The sequence below is a fragment of the Endocarpon pusillum genome (assembly GCF_000464535.1).
Source record: "Endocarpon pusillum Z07020 unplaced genomic scaffold scaffold5524, whole genome shotgun sequence".
Taxonomy (NCBI): Eukaryota; Fungi; Ascomycota; class Eurotiomycetes; order Verrucariales; family Verrucariaceae; genus Endocarpon; species Endocarpon pusillum.
The window spans coordinates 26,715-42,807 of record NW_006916522.1 but is presented as its reverse complement, the minus strand read 5'-3'; the positions used below and the strand labels follow the sequence as shown (position 1 = coordinate 42,807).

At 52.0% G+C, this 16,093-nt stretch overlaps 5 protein-coding genes across 5 annotated transcripts; 3 read left to right on the top strand and 2 right to left on the bottom strand.

Moving 5' to 3' along the window:
• Positions 1-1,351: 1,351 nt before the first annotated feature.
• On the top strand, positions 1,352-4,734 carry EPUS_03615 (uncharacterized protein; the record flags this gene model as incomplete). Its single annotated transcript, XM_007806462.1, has 2 exons — positions 1,352-4,583; positions 4,637-4,734. 2 exons carry the CDS (start codon positions 1,352-1,354, stop codon positions 4,732-4,734), a joined length of 3,330 nt encoding a protein of 1,109 aa, XP_007804653.1.
• A 570-nt stretch (positions 4,735-5,304) lies between these two features.
• Positions 5,305-7,406, bottom strand: EPUS_03614 (uncharacterized protein; the record flags this gene model as incomplete). The annotated part of the gene is made up of 2 exons (XM_007806461.1): positions 5,305-7,087; positions 7,135-7,406. The coding sequence occupies 2 exons, from the start codon at positions 7,404-7,406 to the stop codon at positions 5,305-5,307; spliced, it is 2,055 nt and encodes a 684-aa protein (XP_007804652.1).
• Positions 7,407-8,285: 879 nt separating this feature from the next.
• EPUS_03613 (6-phosphofructokinase) lies at positions 8,286-10,634 on the top strand (the record flags this gene model as incomplete). Its single annotated transcript, XM_007806460.1, has 1 exon — positions 8,286-10,634. The coding sequence occupies one exon, from the start codon at positions 8,286-8,288 to the stop codon at positions 10,632-10,634; it is 2,349 nt and encodes a 782-aa protein (XP_007804651.1).
• A 462-nt stretch (positions 10,635-11,096) lies between these two features.
• On the top strand, positions 11,097-12,938 carry EPUS_03612 (uncharacterized protein; the record flags this gene model as incomplete). The annotated part of the gene is made up of 5 exons (XM_007806459.1): positions 11,097-11,121; positions 11,169-11,179; positions 11,245-11,265; positions 11,321-12,372; positions 12,416-12,938. 5 exons carry the CDS (start codon positions 11,097-11,099, stop codon positions 12,936-12,938), a joined length of 1,632 nt encoding a protein of 543 aa, XP_007804650.1.
• A 1,073-nt stretch (positions 12,939-14,011) lies between these two features.
• Positions 14,012-14,692, bottom strand: EPUS_03611 (uncharacterized protein; the record flags this gene model as incomplete). The annotated part of the gene is made up of 1 exon (XM_007806458.1): positions 14,012-14,692. One exon carries the CDS (start codon positions 14,690-14,692, stop codon positions 14,012-14,014), a length of 681 nt encoding a protein of 226 aa, XP_007804649.1.
• Between the last annotated feature and the right edge of the window lie 1,401 nt (positions 14,693-16,093).

Here is a 16,093-nt window from a genome sequence, read left to right as displayed (position 1 = left end):
GTGGCTGAAGAGACGAGATTAAAACTTGGAATGTAGACTGTAGTCCAAGGCTAGGATTGGATCGTGGATCTGAAGAAGGCGGTTTGGAAGGTTGGTGAGTTGAATGTGGGTTGCAGAAGGTGGAAAGGCAGTTCCAATACCTCTCAATTTGGCGCACACGAGAGCTATTTATTGTGGGTGGGTAGCTATTGTCATAATGAAGTGTTTTGGTGTCGCATCTGTTCCCTAATCACTGCTTGTCAAACCAGAAAAAAAGTTGGGCTTTGGGTGTCGGATGTTTTGGTCGAGGACACGCTAATGATTTTAAAAGCCACTAGCTCCAGAGCTTAAGCCTAGAATATTTATAGTGACTCCTGGTAGTATGGCTTGCTGACTGATGATTACAGAGGAGACTCGACAAGTTGAGATGCCTACTTCTAGTACGTACTACGTAGTAAGCTAACTTAGGAGCCTCTGCCTTGTAGTGTATGCTCTGGATTGTTTCTGTCTTGGTTGGAGCATGAGCATGACTCAAATGCGTTTAATCGGAAAATGCTCATACCCTCATTTATTTCAGCTCACCCTTCCTATTATACACAATGCACTGGGGTGATTCATCTTTACAGAAAAGCCTCTAAGCTGCAAACTATCCATCGCATGCGGCGTGCTGGATTCAGCTGCAAGCGCGGAGTGGAGTGCCACAATATCATCCCCGAATCCGGGTGTCTTGCACAAAGAGCCACATTGGGGAGCCTCGGATAGTATTATCGTGGGGATTTCGAATGCCAGTACCAGACGTTGGAGTCATTTCTATCGCTTCAAGACCACCGGCTCACCAGAAAGTCAAGAGAAAAGCATGCTCACTGGTTGGCCATGAGGAATCCTGAGAGACGCCTATTGGAGAAGTGAAGCCAGGCCAGGCGTTCTTGTAGACTGACACAGCTCCCCCTCACCGTCAGTTGTGGTCTGAACCAGGTCTGCCCCACCACTCAGCCTCAGGTCCTTTTTCTGCACGTAAATTTGAATCCATCTCTCCTAGACTCTTGTAACTGTGGACGAATATGATCTCACTGACCATGATGGATCGAGGTCCACAGACGACGGCAAGACCGGCGACCGCTGCGCAGTGCGCATGGAGTAGTAACGAGGTGGAGCTTCAGCCACGACACCCTCCACCCTCAATGCGGAGCAGCCTCGGACCGATAATCAAGATTGGTGTTCCGGTCCGTACACACCACAAAGGCACAATCAATTCAAACACAGAAACATGCTTGCTTGCTTGACTTTTATCTGGAAACCGTAGCTCAACTTAGTTGGCAGGTTCCTTGATGTCTGCCGTTCACTTATTTCAACACTCATCATTCTCAACATGATGGCCTGTTGCAGGCGTATCATTGCCCCCGTCCTACAAGCCGCCAGCACCCCTGGTACACGAATTAACTCGCATACGCCTGGTCAACGATGTCTTTGGGCATTTCATGTGCAGCGCAGATGGGCTCATGAACCTACTGTTAGCTTACAGGAATTTCTGGACCCGTTGAACACATTTTATCAACGCCATGTCGGACCTTCCGAAGATGATGCGACGAATATGCTCCAGTCCCTTGATCCTCCAGCGGGGTCGCTTGATGATTTCATTTCGCAAACTATTCCTCAAGATATTAGGCTCAGGCAGCCTCTATCGTTGCCAATATACAAGATAAACGCTTATGATGGGAAGACGGGTGGTGTCGCCGAGAGTGAGGTAGTTCAGCAGACCCTAGCCCGTCTCGGGCAGAATAAGCAAATCAGGTCATACATTGGAGCGGGCTACTATGGAACCTTTCTACCGGAGGTCATCAAGCGGAACGTTCTTGAGAGCCCTGCATGGTACACAAGTTACACACCATATCAAGCTGAAGTCAGCCAGGGACGATTGGAATCTCTGCTGAATTTCCAAACCATGGTCACTGACCTGACAGCATTGCCGATTGCAAACGCGTCAGTGCTGGATGAAGCTACTGCGGCAGCAGAAGCCATGACGCTCTCAATGAACGCTTTACCTACGGCCAGGCAGAAACGTGGAGGTAAAACCTTTGTCGTATCTCATCTCTGCCACCCGCAAACAATTGCCGTGCTTGAATCACGATCTGAAGGATTTGGCATCAAGATTCGAGTTGGTGACGTCTTTTCCGAGGACCATAAACTGGTCAGAGATCAAGGAGATGACCTAATTGGAGTCCTAGCTCAATACCCGGATACCGAGGGAGGCGTGCACCCACTGCAGAGCTTGGTAGAAGCTACTCATAACCTTGGAGCAACGCTTAGTGTTGCAACAGACTTGCTTGCTCTGACGGTTCTGAAACCTCCTGGCGAATTTGGAGCCGACATTGCCTTTGGGAGTGCTCAGCGATTTGGCGTTCCTATGGGCTATGGTGGACCGCATGCTGCATTCTTCGCCTGCAGCGACAAATTCAAGCGCAAAATTCCAGGCCGGCTCGTTGGTGTCTCCAAAGATCGATTAGGAAATCGAGCGCTTCGTCTGGCGCTACAGACTCGAGAGCAACACATCCGAAGAGAAAAGGCTACGAGCAATATTTGTACCGCCCAAGCCCTACTTGCTAACATGAGCGCGTTCTACGCAGTCTACCATGGTCCACATGGTCTCAGGGCCATTGCCGAGAAAATCAGGACCAACACACGATTTGTTCAGAACCACATGGAGAAGAATGGCTGGGAAGTCCTTACTAAAGGTACGAGGGAGGATGGTGCTGTACTCTTCGATACAATAGTGGTCAAAGGAACCAAGGAGCAGGTGGCCTGGGCAACCAAGAATCAGGGTGAGGATAGCGTAAACCTTCGTATATTTACTCCCACAAAGCTTGGAATATCGTTAGATGAGACAGTGATATCCCGGAAAGACATTCGTGCCATCTGTCGGTTGTTTGGCGGGCCCTCGAAAAAGGCAGAGCACCCCTTAGATCACAAAAGCTGGGTGCGCTCGAAGCTCGATGATACGGAAGGCTGTTCAGTCAAAGACCGAACACTGCCATGCAATGTCAAAAGGACATCGTCATATCTGACGCATCCCGTGTTCAACACTTATCGTTCCGAGACGGAGATGTTGCGTTACATCCACCACTTGCAATCCAAGGATTTGTCCTTAGTACACTCTATGATCCCACTCGGCTCTTGCACAATGAAGCTGAATGGCACTGCGGAGATGCTGGCACTGTCGCGGGACGAAGCATCTACAATGCACCCTTTTGCACCCGTTCAGCAGACTTCTGGTTACCGATCCATTATTTTGGGTCTCTCTCAGCAGCTCAGCAAGATCACTGGCATGGAAGCTGTCAGTTTACAGCCCAACTCTGGTGCCCAAGGCGAGTTCACAGGCCTTCGGGTGATTAAAAAATACCTAGACGCTCTAAATGATGGCAAGACAAGGACAATCTGCCTGATCCCTGTCTCTGCTCATGGAACAAACCCTGCCAGTGCTGCCATGGCAGGAATGAAAGTGGTCCCCTTGAAATGTGATGCCAAAACTGGCAATCTGGACATTGAGGATTTGAAAGACAAGTGTGGGCAACACAAGGATGAACTCGCTGCTATCATGATCACCTATCCATCTACCTTTGGAGTGTTTGAACCGGAAATCAAGAAAGTCTGCTCTATCATTCATGAGCATGGAGGTCAAGTCTACATGGACGGCGCCAACTTAAATGCGCAAATGGGCCTCTGCAATCCGGGAGACATAGGTGCAGATGTGTGCCACCTTAACCTCCACAAGACCTTTTGTATTCCTCACGGTGGGGGAGGGCCTGGGGTAGGACCTATTGCAGTGAAGTCGCACCTAGCCAAGCATCTCCCCTCTCATCCATTCGTGGATCCACACGCAACCTCACTTGGCGAGTACTACGAAAACGATTCCCCACGCAAGGACCAGGGCCTCTTTCTGCCGAGCTACAACGACGAACCATCTGTCCTTAATGAAGCTGGGCGAGCCAAGGCCAAAGAGCGCGACCCTGCACGTGCTTTGGCAATCTCTCCAGTCAGCGCAACCCCTTGGGGCTCTGCATCTATCCTTCCCATCAGCTACACCTACAACCACCTGATGGGTAGCCGGGGCCTCACCAAAGCCACCAAAATTACGCTCCTTAATGCTAATTATATCATGTCACGCCTGAAAGCGCACTATCCGATCCTCTACACGAACGCTCAAGGCCGCTGCGCCCACGAATTTATCCTTGATGCGCGTAGATTCAAGGATTCCGCCGGCATCGAAGCAATCGACATCGCCAAACGCCTCCAAGACTATGGATTCCACGCTCCAACAATGAGTTGGCCAGTTACAGGCACATTGATGATCGAGCCAACCGAGTCGGAGTCGAAAGCCGAGCTCGACCGTTTCTGCGATGCATTGATCAACATTCGTAAAGAGATCGAAGCCGTTGAAAATGGTGAGAAACCACGCGAGGGAAATGTGTTGAAGATGGCGCCCCACAACCAAGCAGACTTGATGAGAAGTGAGTGGGACCGGTGCTACACGAGAGAGGAGGCGGCCTATCCCTTGCCGTGGTTGAGGGAGAAGAAGTTTTGGCCGAGTGTGTGTAGGGTGGACGACGGTGGGTTTTTTCCGTGCCTCGTTAAGAAACCTATTGCTGACGCAGACATGTAGCTTATGGCGATACGAACCTTTTCTGCACTTGCACTCCGGTCGAGGGCATGGATGATGCCTCCGATATCAACAAAGCGGAGTTCGGTACCGCAACCTAAACTTGCTTCACCATTGTGTTTACCCTCTGGGACCATGCTGTCGACAGGGACTTTGTCATCTCAGCTTCTCCATTGGACCGCGCACTTCTCACCCCTTCCGATCCAACTCAACATGCATTTCTCTTGGCTTGTTTCAACACTCATACTGTCTAGCATGGCCGGGCATAGGATACAGAGGCCAAGGTGCAATCTTCATCTTCAACACTGCATCAGCGGCTCGCATAGACTAGACTAGACACGGGGGCGGGGGGATATGGCGTTTCAACAGACACTGAGAAAAGGGGGAAAGTTGGGAATCAGGATTGAAGCTACTTTCAAACAGTACAAAGAGATGAGCGGAAGCACAACATATTTGAACTCTTTTTGCACGGTATTTATTCCTTTGGCAAAGCAAAGCATTGAGATGCAGCTTACATAGTCGTCGGCCAAGATCTTCTTCAATTACTATCTCTGTACATTATTCGCCAAATGAAACATTTTCAATCCCGACTCCGGGTCCTGCCACAGTCGGTATCAGCAACCGCGTTTCGGCGGGCCGGAGCCGGTCAATCACTAGCAGCACTCCTCCTCTTACTCCTCTCCTGCCTCTTTGACAATATCAGACAAGCTCCTCCTCTCCACCCTCCTCTTCCCCCCTCTCACATCACCAACCTCCATCTTCTCACTCCCATCCCAGAGATAAGCCGTCATATCCCTCCCCCTCCCCTTTCCATACCTATCCGCATCCACAGTCTTCAAATACCTCATCCCCAACCGATCATTCCAGACGCGAATGTACAGCCTCTCCTTCCCTCGCGCCAGAGCACCTTCGTAAGGATCTAGTGGCGCCCACCTCTCTTCCTCTATGCTTGTCCCAGCGCCAGCCTCATGCCTCTTCTCAATCCCCATCATACCGGCGATCGGATCCTCCTCCTCTTCTCTCTTCCCGCGTCGCTCGACAGCGGCTGCGGCGGTGGCGGTGCAGTGCGAGGCGATGAACTCGACGAGATCGATGGTCAATACCCTCCGCACTAGGATTTCGACTTCGCCAAGATTGCAGAGGCTGGGGAGGGTGAGGGGTGTAGAGGAGGGAGAGGAGGGGTGGGTTAGGGTTTGGGGCGAGAAGGAGTATTCTGTCCCGAGGAGGGGGGGGTTGAGGTTGGTGGAGATGGTCAGGTTAAGGGAGTGGTTGGGGGTGGGGAGGTGGAGGGTTAGAGTTGTGGTGAGAGGGCGGGTGAGGGTTTGCAGCATGGCGTTGGGCGTGAGGGTGGTGCTGCTAGGGGAGGAGGAGGAGGAGGAGGAGGAGGAGGAGACTAGCATGAGGGTGTCAAGAGGGGAGGTGGTGGATTGAAGATCACATCGCGTTCCTGCTGATTTGAGGGGTTGGGTGATGGTTTGAAGGAAAATGGTCAAGGATTTTACGTGGTTTCGATGTTGTAGGTGGGCAATGATTGGTCGGAGGAGAGCGTATTCTGGGATTGGTCGCGATTTGAGGGTCATGGGCGGCGGTGGTTGGGAGCGTCGCTGCAGGTTTTGTTCATGTGCGTGCGAGAGGAGGATTCGCAGGGTAATGGCGATGCCGTCTGCTAATTGCTGGTCTGGACCGACAGCAGTATTGCTGGAGCTGTGATGGTCCGAGTTGATGAGGTCGATTTGGAGTTGAGTTTGTTCGTCTACTGGCATTTTGATCTGTTTCGATGACATGGTGGCACCCTGATTTGCGAGCGAGCGAGCTTCGCGGCCAAGTTCAAAGAATAATTCCTCTTCGTACAGGGTATCGCGAGCTTGCAGGATTTGTTCGTCAATTGCTTCCTTGGTAGCCATGTGAGAGCGGGAGATGGCTGAGGAGCCACAATTCCTATCGTTCCGTAAGACCGACATTTGAACCGCCACCGGTCGAGATGGTACAGCGCCCTGGTCGAGTCGCAAGCCGCCATCGGCATCCCTTCTCAACGCAGCAAAGCCACGGTTGCGGAAAAACGGTGCGGCATCTCGAAAACCGAAATGTACGCCCAGGGTCCGAGGATCTCGCGGGACCTTACTGATGGCCCAACCCTTCCGCTTGATGGAAAGAATCTGGTCCCAGTACTGCTGCTCTTTGGCCGCTTCATCCTCAAGCCTGGAAGCTGCTCCCAGGATTTTATCCGCCACATCACTAAAACCTTGCAGCTTGTAGGCTCGAGATACAAGCTCTGCTGATCTCGAGTCAGAAGCAGTAGGAGCTGTGTATTTCATAATTCGTGCGTCTAGTGTCCCAATGGGCACTGCGTCCTGCAGAGTGGGAGACATTGTGGACTTTGCGGTGTTGGGTGCAACTTTAGACAGAAGAAGTGAGATGAAGTCCAGGGACATCAACGTGTCGTTCTGCGCCCGTCTGAAAACTATCAGATTGGTAGGCGCAAAAAGTACATGTTGACCTACCTTAGCTGCTGCATCATCTCTTCACGTCTCTTGATGATCATTTCATATTGGTTTTCTGGTTGTTCTGCTTCCGAATCCTCGACTCCCGCCATGCGGGTGTCTTCTCCATCTTGCCGCTTTCCGGATCTGATGTCTTCTCTTAGCGAAGCTTCCGTGATATTCCGAAACGCTCCTTTTTGAGAATTTATTTGGAAGATACGAGACTGGAGTGAGTCATCATCCTTTCCTTTCGAAACTGAAAGGCGTAGTGGCAGTTTCAATGATGCTGTCATGTTAGAGGTCCTTGCTTTGGGACGATAGGGGAGAGGATTCTGTCGTGGAAAGTTGCTAAACGTCTTCAGCTAGGATGGCAGAATGGGAGGGCGCTGTTGAGGCTCGCATCGGACGCTCAGGACAACAACGACTGAGAGCAGGTCTTCACTTAATTCCTTCTTCCCAAGACTTTCGAGTGGGCTGGCCAGAGATTGTGCATAGAAGGATGGCTAAGCAATGCCAAGAATCGAGACACGCGGAACAGCGTTAAGTTAGTAGGGGGCGGAAGCGGAACGAGGCGCACACATAAGGGTGGGAATAGCTACTACGTACGTAATAAGCTTGACAGCGATGACGTTAAGGGAAGCAGACCCCGAAACGATGGTTGGAGGTTTCCCAAAGTCCTTATCAACGCCTACAAGGCCAACCAATAATTTGGAGCTTGCAAGGAGGGGCTACCCAGCCAGACAGCTGCCAGGGACAGCTCCGGCCCCGCGCTAATTAAGCAGCCGGAGTTGGAGTTGCTCAGCCTGCCGACTGCTTCCCCGATACATCATCGATACTTATCCATGCCAACAATTCATCACCCTTACATCGAAGTCCGCCCAACACCTCCGTTGCCGCTTCGAGAGTACTTCATAGTATACTTCAGAAACCTCATTCTCTTCTAACCTGCGTTTCACTTGTTCCTATTTGTCCTCTCTTCATCTGCATTTTCCTCAGCTCTTCTTCACAGGTGAGCCTTCTAAAGCTCTTGTTATTGTGAAGAACTTCGTACTGATACCTGATTGGTAGCTTTTCAGCATCGGGTTGTCTAATTACAGCTTCCCTACCACTCAACCCTCCCTAGACAATTCCACCCCTACCAAGTCTCTCTTTCGGACTACTCCTTAGCCAAGATGGCTCCGACAAATGGAGCGCCCCCACCACCAAAGAAGCGCCGTATTGGTGTCATGACCAGCGGCGGTGATGCGCCTGGCATGAACGGTGCTGTCCGCGCTGTAGTGCGCACGTCCATTCACATGGGCTGTGAGGCATATGCAATCTACGAAGGATATGAAGGTCTCGTTCAGGGCGGTGACCTGATCAAACAGATGTTGTGGGACGATGTTCGAGGCTATCTTTCAAGAGGCGGCACCCTCATTGGAACAGCTAGATGTATGGCGTTCATGGAACGCGCGGGTCGGCTCAAAGCTGCAAAGAACATGATTCTCAATGGTATAGACGCTCTGGTCATCTGCGGAGGTGATGGCAGCTTGACAGGCGCCGATCTGTTCAGAGACGAGTGGCCAGGTCTTCTGGAAGAGCTTGTCAGCAATGGCGAGCTCAAAGCCGACGACATCCAGCCATACCAGCACCTCAACATTGTCGGCCTTGTAGGATCGATTGACAATGACATGTCCGGCACGGATGCCACCATTGGTTGCTATTCTTCCCTCGAACGAATCTGTCATGCTGTGGATGACGTGTTCGACACCGCTGCCTCGCATCAGAGAGGATTCGTGATTGAGGTCATGGGCCGCCATTGTGGTTGGCTTGCTTTGATGGCCTCCATTGCCACCGGTGCTGATTTCGTCTTCATTCCCGAGAAGCCTCCTCGAGCAGGATGGGAAGATCAGATGTGTGGCATTGTGAGAACGCATCGTCAGCGAGGCAAAAGGAGGACCATCATCATCATTGCCGAGGGTGCCCACGACGTGAATCTGACCAAAATCACACCGAACCAGGTTAAGGATCTTCTAACCCAGCGACTCCGGCTTGACACGCGAGTGACAATTTTGGGTCACACCCAGCGGGGCGGTCAGGCTTGTTTTTATGATCGCTGGCTTAGCACCCTGCAAGGTGTGGAGGCTGTCAATGCCGTCCTCGAGGCTACACCAGAGACCGCTACCCCTGTTATTACGATTCGAGAGAATAAAATTGAGCGAAGTGATCTCATGGAGGCGGTGCGGTTGACCAAGTCGGTGTCCAAAGCAATTGAACGGAAAGACTTTGACAAGGCCATGGAGCTACGGGATGCAGAGTTCAAGGAATACTACAACAGCTACATGATCACCACTTCCACCGATCACCCGCGTCTTCGGTTGCCGCCTGAAAAGCAACTCAGAATTGCCATCATCCATGTCGGTGCTCCCGCTGGCGGTATGAACCCTGCCACACGTGCAGCTGTTGCCTACTGTCTCACCAGAGGTCATACACCCATTTCCATCCACAATGGCTTTCCCGGTCTCCAACGGCATCATGATGACAAACCACTAGGGGCTGTCCGCGAGGTCAAATGGATAGATGTCGATCCGTGGGTTAATGAGGGCGGATCGGAAATTGGCACCAATCGTGGTTTGCCAAGTGGTGACCTCAAGAAGACTGCCGAATGCTTTGAGTTATACAAGTTCGATGCTCTTTTCGTCATAGGAGGCTTCGAGGCTTTCACCGCTGTCAGTGAGATGCGACGTGGACGGGCGGAATATCCTTCTTTCCGCATTCCAATGGTCGTGCTTCCCGCTACTGTGAGTAACAACGTACCTGGGACGGAGTACTCACTCGGCTCGGACACTTGTCTGAATACGTTGATCACCTTTTGCGATGCCATTCGTCAGTCAGCATCCAGCAGTCGCCGGCGAGTGTTCGTCATAGAGACACAAGGGGGCCGCAGCGGGTACGTGGCGACAATGGCCGGACTGAGTATTGGCGCCTTGGCTGTGTATATTCCCGAAGAGAGAGTCGACATTCACACCATTGCAAGAGACATTGGCTTTTTGAGACACAACTTTGCCAATGACAAAGGTGCAAGTCGCGCGGGCAAGATCATACTCCGGAACGAGAAAGCCAGTGCAACCTACACCACACAAGTGATTGCAGATATGATAGCCGAGGAGGCACAGGGCAGGTTCGAGGCTAAGGCGGCTGTTCCAGGCCATTACCAACAAGGAGGCAAGCCATCGCCTATGGATCGAATTCGGGCATTGAGGATGAGCATCAAGTGTATGCAGTACATTGAAGGCTTTACAGGCAAGTCCCCAGAAGAGCTCATGCAAGATGACATGAGCGCCGCAGTCATTGGTATTCAGGGTTCTGAAGTCGTCTTCTCAGCTATGGGTGGTGAGCGGGGCCTGGAATTGGTGGCCACGGATTGGAAGGATCGACGACCTAAGGATGAATTCTGGTTAGGGATGAAGGACACGGTTGACATTCTGAGCGGGAGACCCAAGGCTGGCACGCCTTGTAGAGAGTGTGGAAGACCGCTTTGACGTGCTGGATGGCTTTGGCAACACAGTAAGGCTGCTTAGAATGCGGTTTCGTTGCTTAGACAGCCTGGAGGAACCTGCTGAACCTATCTTTACAGAACCATCTAACCCAGGTGTTGACAAGGATAAATTCGTACATACCACAAATCATCTCCCATTCTGTCTACGAGAAGCGCCACTCCAAGTAATGGATTGATTCTCCTTATTTTTCACGAATATCTCAATTAGGTACAGTTATCACTCAAGTAACCCAAGTCTGGTTGAACTCGGCGTGAAGGATCAGGTGATGTGCGCATCCGTCTGTGTATCGGATGCTGGCTGCGTCCTCTCGGTCACACCGCGTTGAAGACGTAGCCTATGCGTCCTAGCTAGACTTGAATCTTCCTCCTCCTCTACCTTCAATTCCAACCGCTACTGCTACCATATATCAGATATCCACCAGGCTGTTACGTTGGGCGCCGAGACATGACAACAAGATACCGCGTCGAATGTATGCCTTCAAAGACGAGGATTCAAGAAAGGACTAATCCCATCTAGATGCTCTCAAAGTGTGCTTGTTCCCTCCACCCTGTCTGGCAAGAAAGGGCTGATTTGATATTGTCGGGCACGGTAGACTCACCGCCGGGATCAGTTCGTATGTCATGGACGCGGGAACTCTGCAGAGAAGATGCTGACACCGGTCTAGATAGAATGGATCAAGGTCCGTCGGTGTCTTCCCCCTTCAGCGGGTTCACCATAAAGAGAACCTGGCTGTTCAGATTCCTTGGCTCTCGTGTTATGCTTTTATGTGTTCTCGTCTTCGACCATTCATTGTTCATGCTCTGACGCTTTTTCCTGGCCTTCAGGGGTTACTGGCGGTCCCGTTCGTTCTCAACTCGCAGCCGACGGCGGCATATGAAGAGTACGATGAGGTCAAGTCGCTTCAGACGATGGCTCAGGCCGTGCACCGTCGCTATGCTGAGATCATGCGAGATGTCGAGGGTTTGGTCAATGACCACAGTAGGTCTCATGTCTCTTTCCTGACGTACTTCTTGAAAGGGGCGCTGTCTCAGACAGGGGCCATACGCTTCTACTCATACTGTCATATCGAATCTGCTAAGGTCGATCTCTTTCTAGTACGGCATCAGTCTCTGCAAACAACATCCAAGCTCAAGATGCTGGTGCCATCGATCGGATCCTTCTTCACGCCACTCCACCTCGAAGCCGCATTCATCTACCAGGACAAACAGCGCGCCATCTCATCCCGCCGCTTCGTCGCTCCCTCTTTCAACGACGTCCGGCTCATCCTCAACACCGCCCAGATCATGGCCCTCATGCGACCATCACTCCCATCCAGCCCCAGCAACCTCACAGCCAACCCAAGCGCTCACACGTCCAACCCGCCAGCCGCAACCACAAGCCTCCAGCTCCTCACCTTCGACGGCGACGTAACCCTCTACGACGACGGCGCCTCCCTCCTCCCCACCAACCCGGTCATTCCGCGGCTGATCCACTTCCTCTCGCGCAACGTGCGCATCGGCATCGTCACCGCCGCCGGCTACACCGACGCGTCGCGATACCACGCGCGCCTGCACGGGCTCCTCGACGCGATCAAGGCGTCCCCGCTCCTCACCACGCGGCAAAAACACAACCTCATCGTCATGGGCGGCGAATCCAACTTCCTCTTCGTCTTCGACGAAACCTCCCCCTCGCTCCTGCGCTACATCCACCGCCGCGACTGGATCCTGCCGGCGATGCACGCGTGGAACGAAGCGGCCATCCAGTCGCTGCTCAGCATCGCCGAGGCCGCCTTCCGCTCGTGCATCCGCACCCTGCACCTGCCTGCCGGCCTCGATCCTGCGCAAAGAACGCGCCGTCGGCATCTACCCCAGCACCGCCGACCACCGCTTCGCGCGCGAACAGCTCGAGGAGACGGTGCTGGTGGTCCAGCAGGTGCTCGAGTTGTCGCCCGAGGTGCGGGGTGCCGGCATCCCCTTCTGCGCCTTCAACGGCGGCAATGATGTCTTTGTCGACATCGGCGATAAGAGTCTGGGCGTGAGGGCCTGTCAGAAGTGGTTTGGTGGTGGTGGTGCTGCTGCTGCTGCTGCTGCTGCTGCTGCTGCATCCAGTGGTGAGGAGGCCGGTCCCGTGAGGGAGGAGGCCACCCTGCATGTAGGCGATCAGTTCTTGAGCGGCGGGGGCAATGATTTCAAGGCCCGGTTGGCGTGTACCACGGCTTGGATTGCCAGTCCGCAGGAGACGGTGGCGTTGTTGGATGAAATGAGCGAGTGGGAGGGGGTGGGAGTTGGAGTTGGAGTTTCATCTTGACTTTATTGGCGCTTGGCTGATGGCGAGTATGGGAAGTAAGGGGAAGGGCGATGTTTGGGATTGTTACGTTGGGGGGTTTGCTTGTTTGCGGAACGTCGAGTCAACATCAGTACTACCAGTGTAAACAAAAATCCAATGATCTTGCCGGGTATGATATGAGACGACGCTGCCCTATATATATATGCACTATCCTCCAGAGCTTCATGTCCGGTTCAGAGACGAAATCTCTTGTTGCGCAATCGGTAATGCGACCCGGACTGACGCCCTGCATCGCTTTTCTTTGCAACCAAGGCCCGTGTGATGTTTTCGGATGAACATAAAATACCCCCTTGCGCGGCGGCTCAGGCGGTAGAAGAATGGCTGCATACCCGAACAGGCGGGCCGGAAGTCAGGTGGGAACGGTACGTTGCAAGGAAATGAATGGCATCCGTACGATGTTCAGAATACCCGAGCTCCTGGCAGTGGCAGATACAGGTACCGATACAGTTGAGAATGTTGGGTGGAAGTCGTCCATAGTGCAGAATCGTCGTGTGTTGATTGTCCGGTTTCTTGTGGTCCGATATCAAAATCTGGCAGTGATATTGTTCATGTTCATGTTCATGTTCACACGATGCTGCGGACCCCTTTCACGAAGCAGAGAGCTGGGCGCGGGTCTGGGAACTCATTGCCCAGAATGTAAACGCTAGTGGTGCGCTGCTGCTGCTGCTGCCATGTATTGGCCACCTCGTAGCCATTCGATGCTAAGCGGGTCGGACGGAAGGGAGAGGGCGAAGGAAAGGATCGAACGAGGAGCCTCTGTGCCAAACAATTGGAAGTTCTCCGGCCACGAGGCCCGGTATAATTGACTACCATGGTAGTAAAGATGGTAAAGTTGAGGATCGTCAAATGAACCCCTTCCAAGTGCAACATATTTATCCTGGTTCCTAGAAAAAGTAAACCTCGCTCCTTAGATCCAGCAGAATGCATGACGAATAGCCACATCACCAACAAGATACAGTAGCCGAGTGGCAAACACTAGTCACTAAATGCTGGAACCGATGATGGAGATAGAAAGGGTTAATAGCAATGGGAATTCATTCATGTTCGAACCCGGTAGTAAATGTGTCATGTGCTAGAAGGGGAGTCGGCGTCGTCTTGTCCATCCTCTCAATACACTCTGACTTGACCAAGATCTCTGGCCCAATACCACCACCCACGGAAGACGCCAAGGTCGAGCCAGCCTGGACAAGACCAAGTGCGACGACTCCCGAGTGGATGGCGACTTTCCGCTTGGGCTCTTCTTCCGGTTCCACATCGGCTAACAGGGCGGTAAGTGGAGGGTCGATGTCTTCGGAATCACTGTCGTGAAAAAGGGAATATGTCTTCTGTAGTACTCGCCGGCATTTTTCAGCTGCAGTCCCAGGTGACAAAATGAGATCATCCGGTGCGTTGCCTTTTAGAGCGTCTCCAACTTGGCTGGCAGCAGCATCAATGCTTGCTGCCTGCACAGAGACTAGTTTTGGGTGGCTACCCTCCAAGCGGCCGAGACTTCCCCTCTTCCAGAAGGGCACGTCGTGAAACTTCTCGAAATTTAGTTCAAATGATCTTTTCCTCGTACTTTCATCATCTTCATATGACTCTTCTTGTATACCATGGATGATCCTTCTCCGACCTCCTCTCTGATTCGACTCCGAACCTATGCCACGGGACTGGGGATGCCTGAGGCGAACATGTACGGGATCGAAGGCATTACGGCCGTCGAGCAATAAAGCCATACAACTGGAGATGAGGAGACAGATACTTATCATTAAACCGAGGAAAATGAAAAATGGATGAGTGATGCTAGGATGGATCGCGTTGGAGGGCGGAGCAACCGTGGATGGTTGGGAAAGACGCTTCGTGACACCCTCCAATTCTGGTGTGTCCTCATCTCGAGTATCATACGGGGATCCAATGGGAGAGTCTAAGATCTATTTACATATTGAATGACCCTTCTCCTGCGACATATGTCATTAAAGATAGTAGTACCGCGCATGTGTCCTTACCTCTTCACCAATACACGCTTCACGAAGTTGAGCTTCAGTGCTTATTCGCGTAAGTTGCCAGGCTTGGTATCCAAAGAATAAAGTAAGAACAGCAGCTATTAGCGTAACGGTGGCTGAAAATATCTCATAACTTGGCACATAACGTAGTACAGTATGTAAGGATTTTCGTAACGATGTAGGATATGTTCTTTGTCTGTTGGGAGGCTGAGAAGCGTTTGTGGGCGCATCTTGCTCCGCAATGACTGCAGATAGGTCGTGTTGTTGACTATCCTCTTCTGAGACAGACGGCAATATGTGATTGTCAGAGCTTTCGCCTAGATCTCGATGGCTAGGGAGAGAGGATAATTCTATGTCTTCACAATGTCCCAGACTCGATGATTGCGCTTCGGTGCTGGGAGAAGCTCGCTGGATGCTAAAGGATCTAGCAGGTGTGCTTCTGGAGCCTTGAGTACAGTTCTGAGACAGTGAGCCGTCTGATGCAACAACCTCTCCATTCGGCACACCGTGCTCATTCAATTCTAGAGAAGGAATGGTAGGGTGAGAGGCAGCAAAACAGTTGGATGAATGCCGGGCTGAATGCTCCACGACTGACGCCATGGCGCATGCTCCTTTTGAATGCTTCACGAAGGCACAATAAGAACATAAATCTGCTCAGTGGAAAAGGGACCAAAAAGACGAATAAGTTGTCCAAAGTAGACAAGAAAAATGCGATAAATGATAATCTTGCCTTGAACGTGATTCATCACCCCAGTTGTCCACCTTGTGGTTTGCCTTCAGAGTTGGTTTTCTTGGATCTGCAGCATGTGCATGAGGAGGGTCCAATTGCACCCATGGAGTGGCCGTCAGCTCTCAGATGCCTACAGCATGCAATATTTTGCCTGGAAACAAGAGTGTGGCTCTGCGTCCTAGTAAGGATGGTTCACAGCCTCGCAGTATGTGACAAATGATTTCTTCTCTTGCTCGTTCAATATCTATCTCCGTCAATGGTGAGCACTTTCAGCTGTTCGACCACAGTCTATGGTACTGGATCATCATTTTCATCAGCCGCGCTTCCATTTCTACCAAGGAGTGGGACATGTAAATCGAACAGTGGTCCCTGTGCTGGTGGGTACATGATGGGATCGCTTGGGT